The following is a 14,454-nucleotide window of genomic DNA, read 5'->3' on the forward strand; positions in this document are numbered from 1 at the left end:
CAACACGGCAGCAGGGAGCAGAAACCACGGCAGTGCGAGGAGGACCTCGGCCAGAGCGGGGCCGTCACCCCCGGCAGGCTGACCCCGCGGGACCCAGCTCAGCACCGGGTCCACCAGCCCGGCGTTAAACGAGGCCTCCTTTCGTAACCGGCGAAAACAAACTCCCTGGCCCCGTCAACACTGAGCGACAGTAACGCTTGGCACGCCGCTGCTCGGGGCTGAGATCACGAAGCTGCTGACTTGCCGTGATTCCCAGCAGCAACCCCAGGCGTCCCCTGCCGCGGGTGCCGACACCGCGGGGGGGGGGGGACCCTTCTCCTCCCCGCGGCGGAGGGCTGCCCCCGGGCCGCGGAGGAGGCCACGCTCCCGCCCCGGGACGGCTCGGCCGGCAGCGCCAGGCCGCGGGGTGGGGGGGGGGGGGGTGGCTGAGGGATACTGAGCAGCCGACACCGAGCAGCCGCCGCCGGCAGCGGGGCGAGATGGCGGCGCCCAGCTTCCTCCGCTCGGCCGCCGCGGCCCGGGGCGGGGCGGCGGGGGACGCTCCTCCGCTGAGGGCCGCGGCTGTCCGCCTCGTCCCGCCTCCCGCCGTCACGCACCGCCGGGCGCTGCGTGACCTCCGCCGCGGGCCGGTGCGGGGCGGAGGAGAGCGGGCGGCGGGCGGCGGCACCTCGGCGGGGCAGGGCCCGGCCCAGGCAGGTGGCGACGGCGGGGGCACGGCCGGGGCCGGCGGGGCAGGTCCGCTCGGGGCGGGCGGGCTGACGGGGGTCGGGTAGGGGCTGCCCGCAGCCGAGGCGGGGCGCGCCGGCGGGTCGGGTGTTTGCCTCTCACGTCGTGAGTTATTGCGTTGCGTTTTCTGGTACACAGGATTAAAAGCCGAACCCAGAAATGAGGAAGGTTCTGTGCGTGGAGCCCGTCATTTTCATCTACACGTTTGCGTCTTCCTTGACAAGCCCGCTGGTGCAGCAGTTCATCTACCGGCGGCTGTGGGAGGAGGAGTACAACTCCACTTTCATCAGCAATAGCAGTGCCACTTACTGTGAACAGAATAAAAGTAGCCCGACTTATATCAAGCAGAAGGTAAGAGGGGAGAAAACAATACAGCTGTAAGTAAAGCTGCAGCCATTAGGTGCTGTCTCCACGTAGCCTTTTCTCTAACCTTACTTAACCTTCTATATATAGAAGAGCACTAGTTTTGTAAACTGCTGTCACTTCCCTGTCTCATCGCTCTTGTGTTGCGCTGTAGGTAGTTGTGGTGCTTTAAAGACAAAGATTTGTCTCCAGGAAGATGCTGAGGTAAATTCATATTTTAACAGGAGCTGAAAATCATCCTAGAGGATTTGGCCCAAATTGGCATTGGGCTGACCTTACAACGGGTACCGCTGAAGGCTCCTCCTTCCAGCAGGAGTTGTGCGTGTGTTTATGAGCCATCAGTTGTCTTTGTGACTTCCAGTGTTCTCTGTAACTATGTAAACTTTAGCAAATGTCCTCTAATTTTCAGGAATACGATCTAGCTTGGAATACATTTATTTCAGAGGAATTACAAGTATGAAGAATGGGGGGGGGTTAAAAAAAAATTTTTGTGTTTTTAAAATGTGAAAAATTATTTAATTGATCCTTGCACAATCAAACATAATTGATTTACCATTCATAGCAGTGCTAGTCTGCCTTATTGAAATATAAAGATGGCAAGATGACAGCATCTCATGGTTGATTACATTTTTAGCATTTCTTCATAGTTCAGCATGCTGGATAGCTAGCTGTTGATTGGAACCTCTTCCCTTGCACTTCCAGTGCAGTTTTAATGCTATGCGTAAGCAGAACTAACTGTGGGCTGCCAGCAGAAGAGATGATCATACTCCATTTTCCTTTCCCCTCTACCCCACCGTTGTTCCCCGCCATGTGTTGTATCTTGCAATTCCACAGTTCCAGGCTATGGTTTGGATTTGATATGGGCACTGATTCAACAGAAAGCTCATCTCTTTTTTTGAGTTTGTTGGGGTTTGAGTGTTGTTTTCTGAAGCAGTGCACTGCCCTGACAGACTCTGGCCACACAATTGCTGTATCTAACATCGGCATGGCAGAGGGAACACATTTGCAGAAGAGGTACAATAGAACCATCCTTGGCAACAACAACTGTTAGATTGGATTAAGTGGAACATGAAACCACTGTAGAGTCAGAGAAGTAGATGACTTGGACTGTAAATTACGCAGAAGACAGAGTTACGGAAACAGTCAGCTGGCATTCCCCTATGCTGCTGAAAGGGCGGCACCTGAAAATTTTCGCTCACATCCCAGATTTGAATCTCTGATGTGCTGTGTATGCACAAGACGGAACACCTGACCTTAGCAGCTTCATTTGTCATATATAAATGAATTTTTTTTATGGTACATGCTTCCATTGAAGATGATCAAAGAAATAATTCGGGATTTTTAGTGTGGAGTAGGTTCTTCCTCATGTGACAGAAGCTGGTCTTAGAAAGAATGTGAAAGTAAAAAGGTTGATAGAACTGAAGTCCAGCGTGCTTTCTGAGCTGCCCCATAAGCTGAGGAAGGTAATGTATGCCACCCATTGGAATTAATTTGGAGATAATAACCAATTATTGTCTGAGTAATGCTTGTATGTTACTCCCCCAAAGTGTTTTCTTTAGTATTAGCTCCCTGTTTGGTGCTGCGTGTGGGCATTTTGTCATACGGTGTCATGTGTCAATAGAAGGAGCAACTCGAAGAAAACCATACGTGGGACATACACTTCTAATCACAGAGCCCATCAAGAAACCTACATTTCACAAACATTTCTGCACTTCGCATTTGCTAGAAACCCCCCAAATTCAACCTGATTTTCAAACTGTGATCACCTATGCTCAGGATACAAGACTTCATATTTCTTTTTGCAAGACACTGAAGCAGAGTGCTTAATTTCAGCTGAAGTTTAGATAGCATCTCTGATTGATGTGGTGGTGAATTCACACATTACAGGTTTTTTGGCATAAAGGATACGAAGTATAATTAACTTTATATTTGAGAACATATCAAGACCATAGTTGAATAATGGCCAATAGAACTTCTTTGTTTCCCTTTCCTGCCAAATTTCCATTCCCTCCGTTTCAATGATTGCCAGCAGGGTATGATCTTTTGAGCAATCATGCTCTTGTCTGGACATCTCACCTGCATTTTGATACCACACTTGTTGCCATAGTATAAGAATGTAAAATGCCCAAAACACCCATTAATTTCAGTGGAACACGATCTCTGTGCTGAGTAATAATCCTGTGTATGGGGAAAAGAGTAGATCCAGTAATGCAGTTCCAAGCCCTTTGCTGAGCATATGTGAAGTGGGTGTTCTGGATTTTCCAAGACCATCCTAACTGACTTGTGTTTACAGATGCTGTAAATTTTGCTGTCAGGAGTGTTCCCAACAGGCCCTGTTTGGCATTAACTTTTAGAGGAACACCTCCCTTAATAGTTAATTTAGTGTAAGTAAGCCCTTTCTGAGAACGGAGAAGCTTTTTACTAATCTCATCTATTTCAAAGCAAAATGTAAAAGGAAATTGAAGACAAAAATCACTTGGAGTCTGCAAAAAAGTAGAATATAGTTCAAAATGGATAGTCTTTGCAGCATTTAGGTTAATTATTATTAGAAGGAAATTAGTCATTTTATAACAAAATTAGTTCAAAGGTAATTTGAATACAAGCTGAAGCATTCCAATCACTGACTTGGATAATCCTTTTTTTTTTAGCTCAGAAAGAGCTATATGATTAATCGTTAAACATTATTTATTGTCCACTTTATTTATTATCCAAATCATGCATTTTCCTTTGCTACTCAGTAATGTTTTTTAATTTTATGAGCCTGTCAGTATATCATGTCCTGTACATTGTTCAGCATCAGGCACTACACTTCTCTCTTAATTTAATCCTTATATAAGTGAATTGCTTCTTCATTTTCATTCTTTTAATTTTGAAATCTGTGATTTTAAGAACTATTTCTGTCCACGATGGGCATTTTTTCAGAGTAGAGTGAATTTACAGATTAAAAAACTAGACCTTTCTCTCCAAATTTGTGTAGTTCCATTGATTTTAATAGAGTTACATGATTTTAAAGCAGCTTTGGGTTTGACCTATCATTTTCTGTATTCCTTTCCATTGACTTTATAATAACGTGAAGTGGGCAGCTGAGTGCTTTACACTCTAAATGGAGTTTTTCTGTACTTTTGTCTTTTAGTCTTGTTGTCAGTAGACAAGTCATTTATGTCTGCAAGGTTATGGTCATTTGCGGTATCTGGATGTGTAGCCATGTTCTTTATGTTGCACATCTACTTCCAAAACAATGAAACCCAAGTCTCTGTTGTTTTATTCCTCCAGTTCAACACTTCCTTATGGTTTGGCAATAATATTTGTATTGTATGGTTAATGTGGGTTGAGGTGGTATATAATAACATCTAGTTTTATTTCTAATGTATTAGCGTTTCTTTGACACTCATGTCTTTGAACCTGATGATCCTAGTAAAGAAGCAATGCCTGCAACTACATAGAGTTTTATTTCTAATGTATTAGCATTTCTGTGACACTCATGTCTCTGAACCTAATGATCCTAGTAAAGAAGCAATGCCTGCAACTACATAGAGTTCTCTTTGTCAGCAGGGGAGGAGCTAAAGATCAGAATATCATTTTCCGTCTCAGTTTGTTCAGTCTTCATGGTTTTGACCCTTCCAGGGTGACTACAGTGCCAGTCAGTGGACAGGACATCATGAATCCTAAGGTAGTCAGACACCATAAGGGAAGAGAGTAAAAGACTCCAGAGTGCTGGGGATCTTGAGGCCTTTCCTTGAGGGCTTCAGGATCAGTTGATTTTCCTCTTGCAATAAAACCTGGTATCCTGTAAACAAAAAAAGAGATTGAACTGGAAACTCATGGTCTTTGCCTGTAAATACAAATATGAATTTATAAAGCATTCAGCAGCTTTTAAAATTGCCCAAAGTATGTTCCTGGAAATCCTATTTTTTTTTCGTCTTTCGGATGCTACTCAGTGGGGATTATGTTAGCTACAGAGGAGATGCCTGAAACGTGGCATATAGATGGCTTGAATACAGGCCAGGAATGGCTTGGGAAGACTTACATGGCTGTACCTGCTACGGATTGAAGAGTGCAGCCCCTGCCCAAGTCAGTGTGATACCTCAGAAAACCTGAAGAAAACTTTCAGAGTGACTTTACTCTCTGCATCTGAAAGTTTATCTTATAGCGTATAAAGGGTTTGTGCGAATGAGGTGACTTCCTTTTCCCCTGCTGCTCTTGTGTCTGATCAGGTGGTTGTCTTTGAAAGGGCTGCTGTGGCTGCTGGCTCTCTAGCCTGCATCGATGCATTAAAAGCAAGACCTGAATTAGCTTGCTGAACATCGTTTAGCAGCTGGCTTCATAAGAAGATAATATTTTTTTTTTATATTTTACTTTTCTTTAGTTCTTTTTTCTACAGCCATTCATGTTCGGTTAACTGTTTTTCCGCTACATTTGATTTTTGTACTTCTGTTAAAAAGAACTCAGAAATTTTTCCCATAATGGGTGTTTACAGCTTATTGTCATAGGGTTAGCTGCTGTTCCTTATGTCAATACCTGCTGTAGCATATCTATAGAGATCATCACTGATTTGGACAGTTTCTGAACTCAGAGCTTTCCAGTGTTTTAAAAATTAGTTAATTCACATATCTGTGAGTTGGTATAATTTTTAATGCGGTGTTTCACATTTGTGGTTGTTGTTGTTATTAACATTGTACACTGGGATGTCAGCAAATCCTGACCTGTTTACTTGCACAGTGTGCAAGTCAGTGAATTGTTTCTTTGTAACCCTCTCAGTAGGATTATTTAGGAAGAAAAATGATCTCCTGTGATTGGGGAGCATGGGGTGTGTTCCTCAGTCAAAGGCTGTTTTACTACTGATTTCTGAGAGATTAAAATAGGCCCGGTGTCCTTTTGACATACCCTGTACTGAAGGAGGTACTTACAGTATAAGCACCAGCTCTTCTAAATGCATGTTCAAAAGAATTGTTCTCTTGTCTCCATTGGAACTTCTCTGTCAAGAGTACGAGCAAGACTGTATCTTAAGAAATAAGTTCTGGCTTCAAATGTAACAAGGGGTGTTTGAGGAATATTGGAGGTACAATTACAAAAGCATGAGTCTTTGAATATGCAATTCCTTTGTATTAACAATTGCTGTAATGTAATGCATTCTTATAAACATACAGTAATGTACTGTATTTGATTATAGCATATAATGTCATACAATCTTATAAAATGATAAGGTTTGTATTATGTTTTATAATGATGTAATTTATCATCTATAAACATGTGCTATTCTTTATATTGCATGTTAATCATTATGTAAGTGTAATATTATTATAGGGTTTTTTTTGCAATGTATTATAGTATTTACAATTATTTTTGTTTTCTCTTTGCAGGAAGTTCAAGAAAAAGCCTCTGTTTTTAATATGCAGTTGGACTTAACTGGGGCCGTTCCCAGCCTTATAGTCGCCTTTGTCGTTGTAGCTAATGGGGATCGCCAGGGACGCAAAAGGTCTTTAGTTTTGCCATCAATGGGAGCTTTGATTGCTGATATTTGCCTCACTGTAATATCTTATTTTTCCTTGTCACTCTCTATCCTATTTGCGGTTGCATTTATTACTGGACTGTTTGGAAGCATGGCAACTTTCCTTGGAGGAGGCTTTGCTTTCATAGCAGACGTGTGTCACGATGAGAAGCAGAAGACAATGCGAATAGCTGTGGTGGATTTGATTTTTGGAGTTGTATCTGGATTGGCAGGACTGTTGTCTGGCTACTTTCTAAGAGGAACAGGCTTTACATGGACATTTGTCACAACATCTCTCCTTCATGTCATTAATATTATCTATATTATATTTTTTCTGGAAGATACAGTAGGTATATCTGAATTCCAGCACCAGGCACCAGTATCTTGTAAAGAACTTCTTAGAGAGACATTTTCTGGAGTGTACATGCTTTTTAAAATGGCCCCTTATAAAAAGAGAGTTTTAATCATTGTGTTACTTTTTACATTTATGACATATTTGTTTACTATGGTTGGTGGGAGTTCACTTTTTACGCTGTATGAACTGGATGAGCCACTCTGCTGGAATGAAGTATACATTGGATATGGAGCAGCTGCGTTCACTTCTGTCTCTCTGACCAGTTTTTTAGGAGTTTACTTGTTTTCTAAATGTCTCAAAGACATTTATATTGTCTTTATTGGGATATTTTCTTACATTGGAGGAATGGTCATGGCTGCCTTTGCCAAAACTACCCTGCTCATGTTTTTAGGTGAGTTCAAAATCAGTTGTTCCATGGTCAACAATATGTGTGAAAATGCTGCTATGTTATCTGTACTGAGTGCAGTTGGTAGATATTGGACGTACCATCTTGAAAGGGTCATAGAGAGGTAAAATATACAAGGATGGGTCAGACTGCTTTAGGATTTAATTAAAAGATGAAGTGTGTGGAGAGTGAATGGAATTACTTGCTTATGGTTTGGTTTTAGTGCAATACAGATATATTGGATTTATTAATTTCTCTGTGCTTGGATAATTATGTCTCAGTGCACTTCCAGTTTGATTTTTTATTGCTTTTTACTATTTGGGGAACTGAGCATTCAAAAGTATGTGACTAATTCATTTGCAATGTATTAGTAAAATCCTGGGGTTTTATTATTCAGTGTCTCATGTCTGATTCATTGCTTTACAGTAAGAGTACCATCTTTGCTCTGCTTTATGCCTATTCCTGTTCTCCGATCCATGCTGTCAAAAGTGGTTCTCACTGGTGAACAGGGTGAGTAGAATTTGTTTTTAAACAATACAATAATAGGGTATTTCAGAACAGAGATGCACCAAGATTACCTTTAAACAAACAGATATGTATTGGTATTTTAAGACTGCTTTTCTTTAAAGTTCCATATTATATCATGATATTATGTCCATATTATGTCAAGATATTAATGGCTTTTGATTCTGAATTTACTATAAACAACATTGTGTTTAAAAGCTACTGCAAGTTTCAACCTTCAAAGGAGATATTACTCTAAAAATAAAGACCACGGGGAACTTGAAGCTGAGGAATGCTCAAGATTTACACAGGTGTGATTTCACAAGTACTTCCACATTCACAAGATTTTGACATGCAGAAAAAGATAGATACACTTTTGTTATTTGTCAGTGTCACACTTAGAAAGGTAAGCAGTAGGTGGTCAACCTTCAAAGCACTTGAAAACAATTAAAGACTTGAATCCTGAGCTATGTGCCCGGCTTCCTGGGTGGCCGTGGCTACTTAAACATGTCCCAAAAGATATAACATATTACTTCCCAAAGTGCTTTCCATATGGAACACAGAAAAAAAGCATGTCAGGCCTCAAAATGTGGCTCTAGTATCCCATATTTTGCTGTAACCAGATTTTAGGGAGCATATACTTTCTAGAAGCATTCACCCGAATTGTTTGGTTTTATTTTTTAAAAGATGTATCTTTATACACTGAAACAAAGATCTCTTTGTACTGATCTGTGCTAATGTACACCTCTGTTTTTGCAGTTTCTTGGCATTCTTCAGGGCTTTGACTACTTGAGTAGTTTGATGCAGGAATCAGATTGCCTCTTGTCATCCTTTTCTGCTTACCTGTTGTGATTTTGTTTATGGTCCCATAAATATGAATACAGCTTGGGAAAATGTGCTCAACAAGACACTGATGGGATAGACTGCCACCCCAATGGGTAGTTCAGTGCAAAAAAGATTGCTTCTTTCCTTCCAAAAATGAGAAGATGGTTATGAGCTGAACCAGCAGTCTTTGTTGGATCAGAGCCTTTTCAGTATGTAAAGGTGAATATTAGAGAAGGAAGAAACAAGAAGGGAAGAGTGAGAATCAAGAGGAGAATTGGAAGGGGCAAAGGATGGTTAGTGAGGATGAACAGTTTGAACTTCACGTGATAAGCAGGTTCAAGAAAGTAGGTATGGTGAACAGAATAGTAGCAAAGAAAAACGGTTTCCATCAGCAAAATGTGTTTTTGGGTTTTGGTGGGGTTTTTTATGTAAAAAACAAGTCTTTTGTAGGAGTCCCCACAGAAGACAGTTTCATAGCAGACATGATACTCGGGTGCTTGTTATTGCATATTTGCTAAAATACTGTAGATGATAGATAGATCTTTCAAAACAGGTTTAAAAACTTTAGTACTTTGAAGGGGTTTTGGTTTGATTTTCTTTTGTTTGTAATCCATCCATTTGTTTTTGGCAGGTGCTGTGTTTGCTTGCATTGCCTGTTTAGAAGTTGTGACCGGCACTATTTCACTTTCAGTTTTTAATATTCTCTATGCAGCTACTGTTGCATGGTTTTCAGGCTTTAGCTTCCTCTTATCAGCAGGCCTTTGTCTAATTCCGCTGTCTGTCCTGTGGTAAGTACAGATCAGGAGGGTGCTTCTGACTGCTTTTGCCAGTAATTTCTGTTTTGACGAGAGTTGAAGCTGAATGGTTTAGTGCAGTAGTTCTCAAACTTCAGTGTTTTCTAGTGTGCTCTAGTAGCTCTAGTTTCATGCTTTTTCTGTCTTCAACACCTACTCCCCTATACCTTTGCTGGAGATTTCCCATCATCAGTCCCATGCTGGCCCTGATCCAGCTACCTCCCCTCAGCTCCATGCTGTGAACTTGTCACCCAGTTCCCTCAAACTACAATCTACCCTGAATGTACTACTAGTGGGATACACCGTACCCTGGACTGCATGTGTGTGCCTTCCCTTGGTTTGGGACCTTTGCAGGTGCCCCTGAGGAAAGCCTTTCACACAGAACAAAAGTAACAGAAAGCATGAGCTTAGTTTTGCAGTCTGAGCTCTTCTAGATGCTAATGAGGGTTGTAAACATGACCAATCACACAGTGAATTTAATGGAAAGTTATGGGTCCTGGTCCTTGGTCATGGGTACCTTGTGACCCAGTGCCATCAAAATCTGTAAAAGGTCTGCACTAACTTTAAGGCCCATATGAATAAACCTCTAGACATGTTTAAAAAATATGCCTCTATAGTATTTGCACCTAATCATATCTAGTGAATATCTAGTAATACTGACAGCGAAAGATCATTATTCATGAGTATTCACAAAAGCTAATTTCATTGTGTGTTCTTTCCAATATAAATTATGTCTTTTTAGAGTGTTGGAACATAGATCTAAATGACAGAAGGATTCACTTTTCATTAGATAGATTTATATTCAGGGGAGGAAAAAAGCTGTTAAGAGGGTGGTACTCTTGCTGGAGACTTTATCTTTTTTCCTAATGCTTAGACTTTATCTCAGTCACCTTTTATCTCTACATCAGCTGCATTTTAAGTTTTAAATAGGCAGTGGTAATGCTATCGATTTAGAATATTTCACATCATTTCAACTCTGTGCCTGCCTGCCTACAGCGTTTTACTCAGTCTATTCGGAGAAGCTGCACTAAGGGTAACTCAAGACTAAGGTAGTGATGGGTCTCAGACCTGAGGGAATTGAAGCAAAGGGGCCTTTTGTGTGTGTGTGTGTGTGTGGAGAATACTTTTCAGTAAAGTAATAAAAAAGTGAGGAATTCAGTTATATTAACAAATGCCTGGTAAATACTTCCGTTTTATTAAATCTTAGTGATAGTTTAGCTCAGTGCTGTATGAGAGAAAGTTTCTGTTAAGAAAGCACTCTCTTCTGTGCAAAACCCAACAGATATTTACCATCAATTAGTCCATCCTGCAATCAGGACTGTAGTCCATCATCACCATAAATTTTTGAAAGTTATTTTTCTTTTCCTTCTGTCATTAGTGTCTCAGGCATCGCACCCTTTGAATAACCTTTCTCCAAAACCTCTTTTGAGAGTGTCATGCAATGTTACTATTTGAGAGCAGAAAGGGTAGTTGTTCCAGTCTGTAATAAATCAGGTGTAGCAGTTTAGTACTTACCAAAGACAGCAGTAATGATATTGTCTAACTTGTGTAATAAGGGCAAGTGTCGTCATTGCTTTGTTTACTAAGATACCTCAACAGCTTTGTGCTACAGAAGATTTCTGTAACAGAGCTATCGGATATGTTTGTTGGTGCTGAATCAGCATGCTATACTTAACTATCTCAGCTAAAGATATCTGTCTTATCTGTGTCTTACAGCTGGCTTCTGTGCACAAGCTGGAATGGGGAGGACTTGGCTCTGCTTGTACCTGAAGAAGTATCCAGCATAGAGAGCATTGATAGTTGAACAAAGGATTCGTCTACCTGGCTTTTCTAACCTGACATGCAGTGGCAGAGACCATTATGTCATACAGAGACCATAGAGATAACACAACAGTTGCAGATGCAATCTCTAAGTGGCCCTGCAGCAATGAGCACTAAATTGGTAGCACTCTTTATCCAGTCTCTTTTTAGCACTTGAATAAAGCTAGCTCTTACACTTAACTAGCAAATAGGCTGGCAATGGAGATTTTAATGCTGCTTTCAGCATGAAGAAGAAATAAGGTAGGATGATACTCTTTTTCCACTTACCCTTTGTCAAGTTTGAGAATGTCAGCTGTGGATTGTGATACATCTTGTATCATTCTAAGTGGGGAGACAGAGATTAAGCTTATCAACTCAGAGGGTGCTGGCAATTCTGCTGAAGCCAGTGGAGCTCATGCCAGCTGAGGATGTGGTCCACTGTGTACATCTTAAAAAGCCTGTCTTAATGGTGAAGCCCCCAAACTTGTCTAAAATTACTAAACTAAAAGATACTTTTATCGGAAAGCAACCAGACTGGAGGCAGTACTTGCTCTGCAGTTAGCAGAGAGTGTTTGTGCAAGTTGAATGTGTAATGTGTGGACCTTGCCTTTGACTTAGTTCTTAAAATGGATTTTCACGCAGAACTGTCATACTTAGAAAATTTCCAGCTTGCAGAGTGTGAAGTTAGGCCTATGCCTACTTTTTGCACAGGCCATATTGCACATACATTTTTATCATTTTCCATGTATTAGGGACTGCATACAGACACCTCTATTTTTTGTCCCATAGATATTTCTTGTTTTCTAGCTAAGTTGGCTGTACTTAGCTTAAATGTTTCTTCTAGTGAAAGGCTGTAATAGCGTTTCTTTTCAGTGGATCTTTGATTATTTTTTTAACAACCCTGAAATGAGGTGCCCAAATCTGAATCATGCATCTAATCATCTTGCAGTGAATGCAGCATAATTTATGAGCACTTGAACAGCATTTCTCATCTTCAAAGCACTTTACAAATGCTATTAAGACCCTCCTTCCGTAACAGATATTATCCTCCCTGTTGCAGAGAGAGAGAAATCGACAGAGAGAACAAGTGACTTGCCCAGGGCCACAGTGCAGACTGGTGAGACTGCCAAACCTAGGAATCAGTGTCTGCATTGACTCTTCACCTTTTTGCTTGAGATCTTTAAGTAGAAATTATCCAGAGTATTAGCTTCGGGAACGCACAACACAGCAGAAATGTAAATACAACACCATGTTGAGGATCACTCCCATGTGTTTTTTTCAGAGAGAGTTTGACAGCCAATCCTGTTTCTCATCCCCGAGAGTACAGGTAGGTTGTATGTGACTCTCTTCCCCCAAAACAGATCAGGTAGAGAAATCAAAATAATGTAAAGTGGTTGACATTCACAGAAGGAAAACTCTAGGAAAGCAGCTATGATGTGGGAACTGACTTCACATGCACACAGCATAGGCTAGAAATGAAGACGGCCGTAGCGTATGCTGTATAATCAATGACCTGCTTCCAGCCATTAACATCCATCATATGAACAGAGTACTTCTGCAGAACTTCTCAGTGGTACTCCACCAAAAAACATTAGTACCACATCATGATGATACTATTGTAGATACTTTTGTTTGAACGACAGCATTGTTTCCAAGCTACGTATTGTGATGACAGAGAAGTTTGGAAGAGGGTTCAAATAAGGTAAAGAAGAGTTTACACTAGCCAGGAGACCACTACCTACCCGTCACTGGTGAAAACAGTGCTGTTTATCCAGGACAGGGGTATGACTATTTACACAGCCAATAATTATAGCCAGCTCTTACACTTCTGTCCTGAACTACCAAGACTGATGTTGGCAATTAAAGATCACTAGTTTTTGCTAGCTAGTTTAGACACTAGCCAGTAAATAAAACTGCTTAACTCTCCTCCCTTGAGGTGCCCAAGTTGCTGCCAACTTGTTGGAGAAGCGAGGGGAGTTTTACAATAATCAGTGGGTCCAAAACATAATGAGTACTTGTGGAGAGATTAAGAAAACCCTGATGTAAAGGGTTTCAGCACAAAGATTACATTGTCTTCCTTGCCTCTTCATTAGGCAGTTATGTAAGGCTTTGTGAAATTAACTATTTCGCACAAAACTGTCTGGAAAAAGTAAAGCAAATGAAGAAGAGGTGCGTGCCTTCACTTCTTCAATGCACACCCCTGCTAGCACTCGGAAGGTACCAACAAAGCAAGCCCGTTCCGCAGTGGCATTCCGTCGGCCCAAATGAGAACATGTACATACACTTCAGGAAAGGCTCTGTTATGGCTTGATTTTGCTGTACAAAGTACTTGCTGTTTGCAAATATTTCTGGTAGACACCGCATTTAGAACTGGCTGTAAGTTTAGGTCCAAACAGATGAAGGATATGAACTGTGTTTTTTAAAGTGCCTAGCACAATGCAGTTTGAGGAAACCAGGTACTAATGTGCTTCAGATTATTAAAGCAAACTCTTCCAAGTTTATAGTAGTTGCTCTATTTGTATATAAATGCAAATTATTTTGACAGAAATTAATAATGTTTTTTTTTAAACTCTGTGTTGTATCTGTAGTTCTTGCATTGTTTTTTGACAAATGGCCAACAGGATGACTGGTGGGGGAACGTTCATGTAAACAGAAGCAGCAGCACTGTGGTGTCACCTATTTTTTGTGGTGGTAACAAACAAACTGCAGTGCAGGAAGATGCGCTTTTGCCTTTGTCCTGCGCTTGGGGAGAGGAACAGATGCCGCCCAGAACATCGGCACCAAGAGGAGGCAGGGACAGCAGTGCTCTCTGCAAGAAGCCAGCACGGAGGCTTGCATTGCACCTCAGACCAGGGGACCCGCAAGCGCTGTCCTCCCCTTGCCCAGGTTGGGTCCAATGCGAGACCGAGGCAGGGCCCGTCCCGGCTACGCTTGTCAGCACGCCCGGCTTGGCACGCCTCGGCGGGCTGCTGCTTCCAGCGCCCACCTTACAGAGCGAGGCTCGTGTGAAACGGGGAGACGGGGCTGGGCCAGGAAGACCAGGCCCCAGCCCGACCCCCTGCACCACTGAGCAAGTGCAACCCTTCCTTTGTATCTCAAAAGCTCTTTGCCTCAGTCCTGTTTGACTGCCATCACTCTACTAAAAGGATAAATTCTTGCACGTGCCTCTTACACATTCCGTTTGCTTTCCAGCCTGGCTAACCCCTACAATTAG

The 14,454-nt window shown here is 41.8% G+C and overlaps 1 protein-coding gene across 8 annotated transcripts; it reads left to right on the plus strand.

Moving 5' to 3' along the window:
* The first annotated feature begins 453 nt into the window (after window positions 1-453).
* SLC46A3 (solute carrier family 46 member 3) lies at window positions 454-13,850 on the plus strand. Of its 8 annotated transcripts, none has more exons than XR_015704460.1 (7): window positions 458-735; window positions 865-1,077; window positions 6,450-7,323; window positions 7,744-7,827; window positions 9,278-9,434; window positions 11,157-11,501; window positions 13,829-13,850. XR_015704460.1 is itself a non-coding variant. In XM_087756083.1 (6 exons), the coding sequence occupies exons 2-6, from the start codon at window positions 886-888 to the stop codon at window positions 11,242-11,244; spliced, it is 1,395 nt and encodes a 464-aa protein (XP_087612209.1). In that variant the 5' UTR covers window positions 458-735; window positions 865-885; the 3' UTR covers window positions 11,245-13,739. The 8 variants fall into 8 exon arrangements, 6 of the variants coding, with proteins under 6 accessions (XP_087612212.1, XP_087612214.1, XP_087612209.1 ...); XR_015704459.1 differs by lacking the exon at window positions 13,829-13,850 and adding an exon at window positions 12,301-13,739; XM_087756083.1 differs by lacking the exon at window positions 13,829-13,850 and having other exon boundaries at window positions 11,157-13,739.
* The last annotated feature ends 604 nt before the right edge of the window (window positions 13,851-14,454 follow it).

Source organism: Nipponia nippon, unplaced genomic scaffold (assembly GCF_047370975.1).
Source record: "Nipponia nippon isolate SJK-2023a ecotype South Korea unplaced genomic scaffold, ASM4737097v1 scaffold_2, whole genome shotgun sequence".
Taxonomy (NCBI): domain Eukaryota; kingdom Metazoa; phylum Chordata; class Aves; order Pelecaniformes; family Threskiornithidae; genus Nipponia; species Nipponia nippon.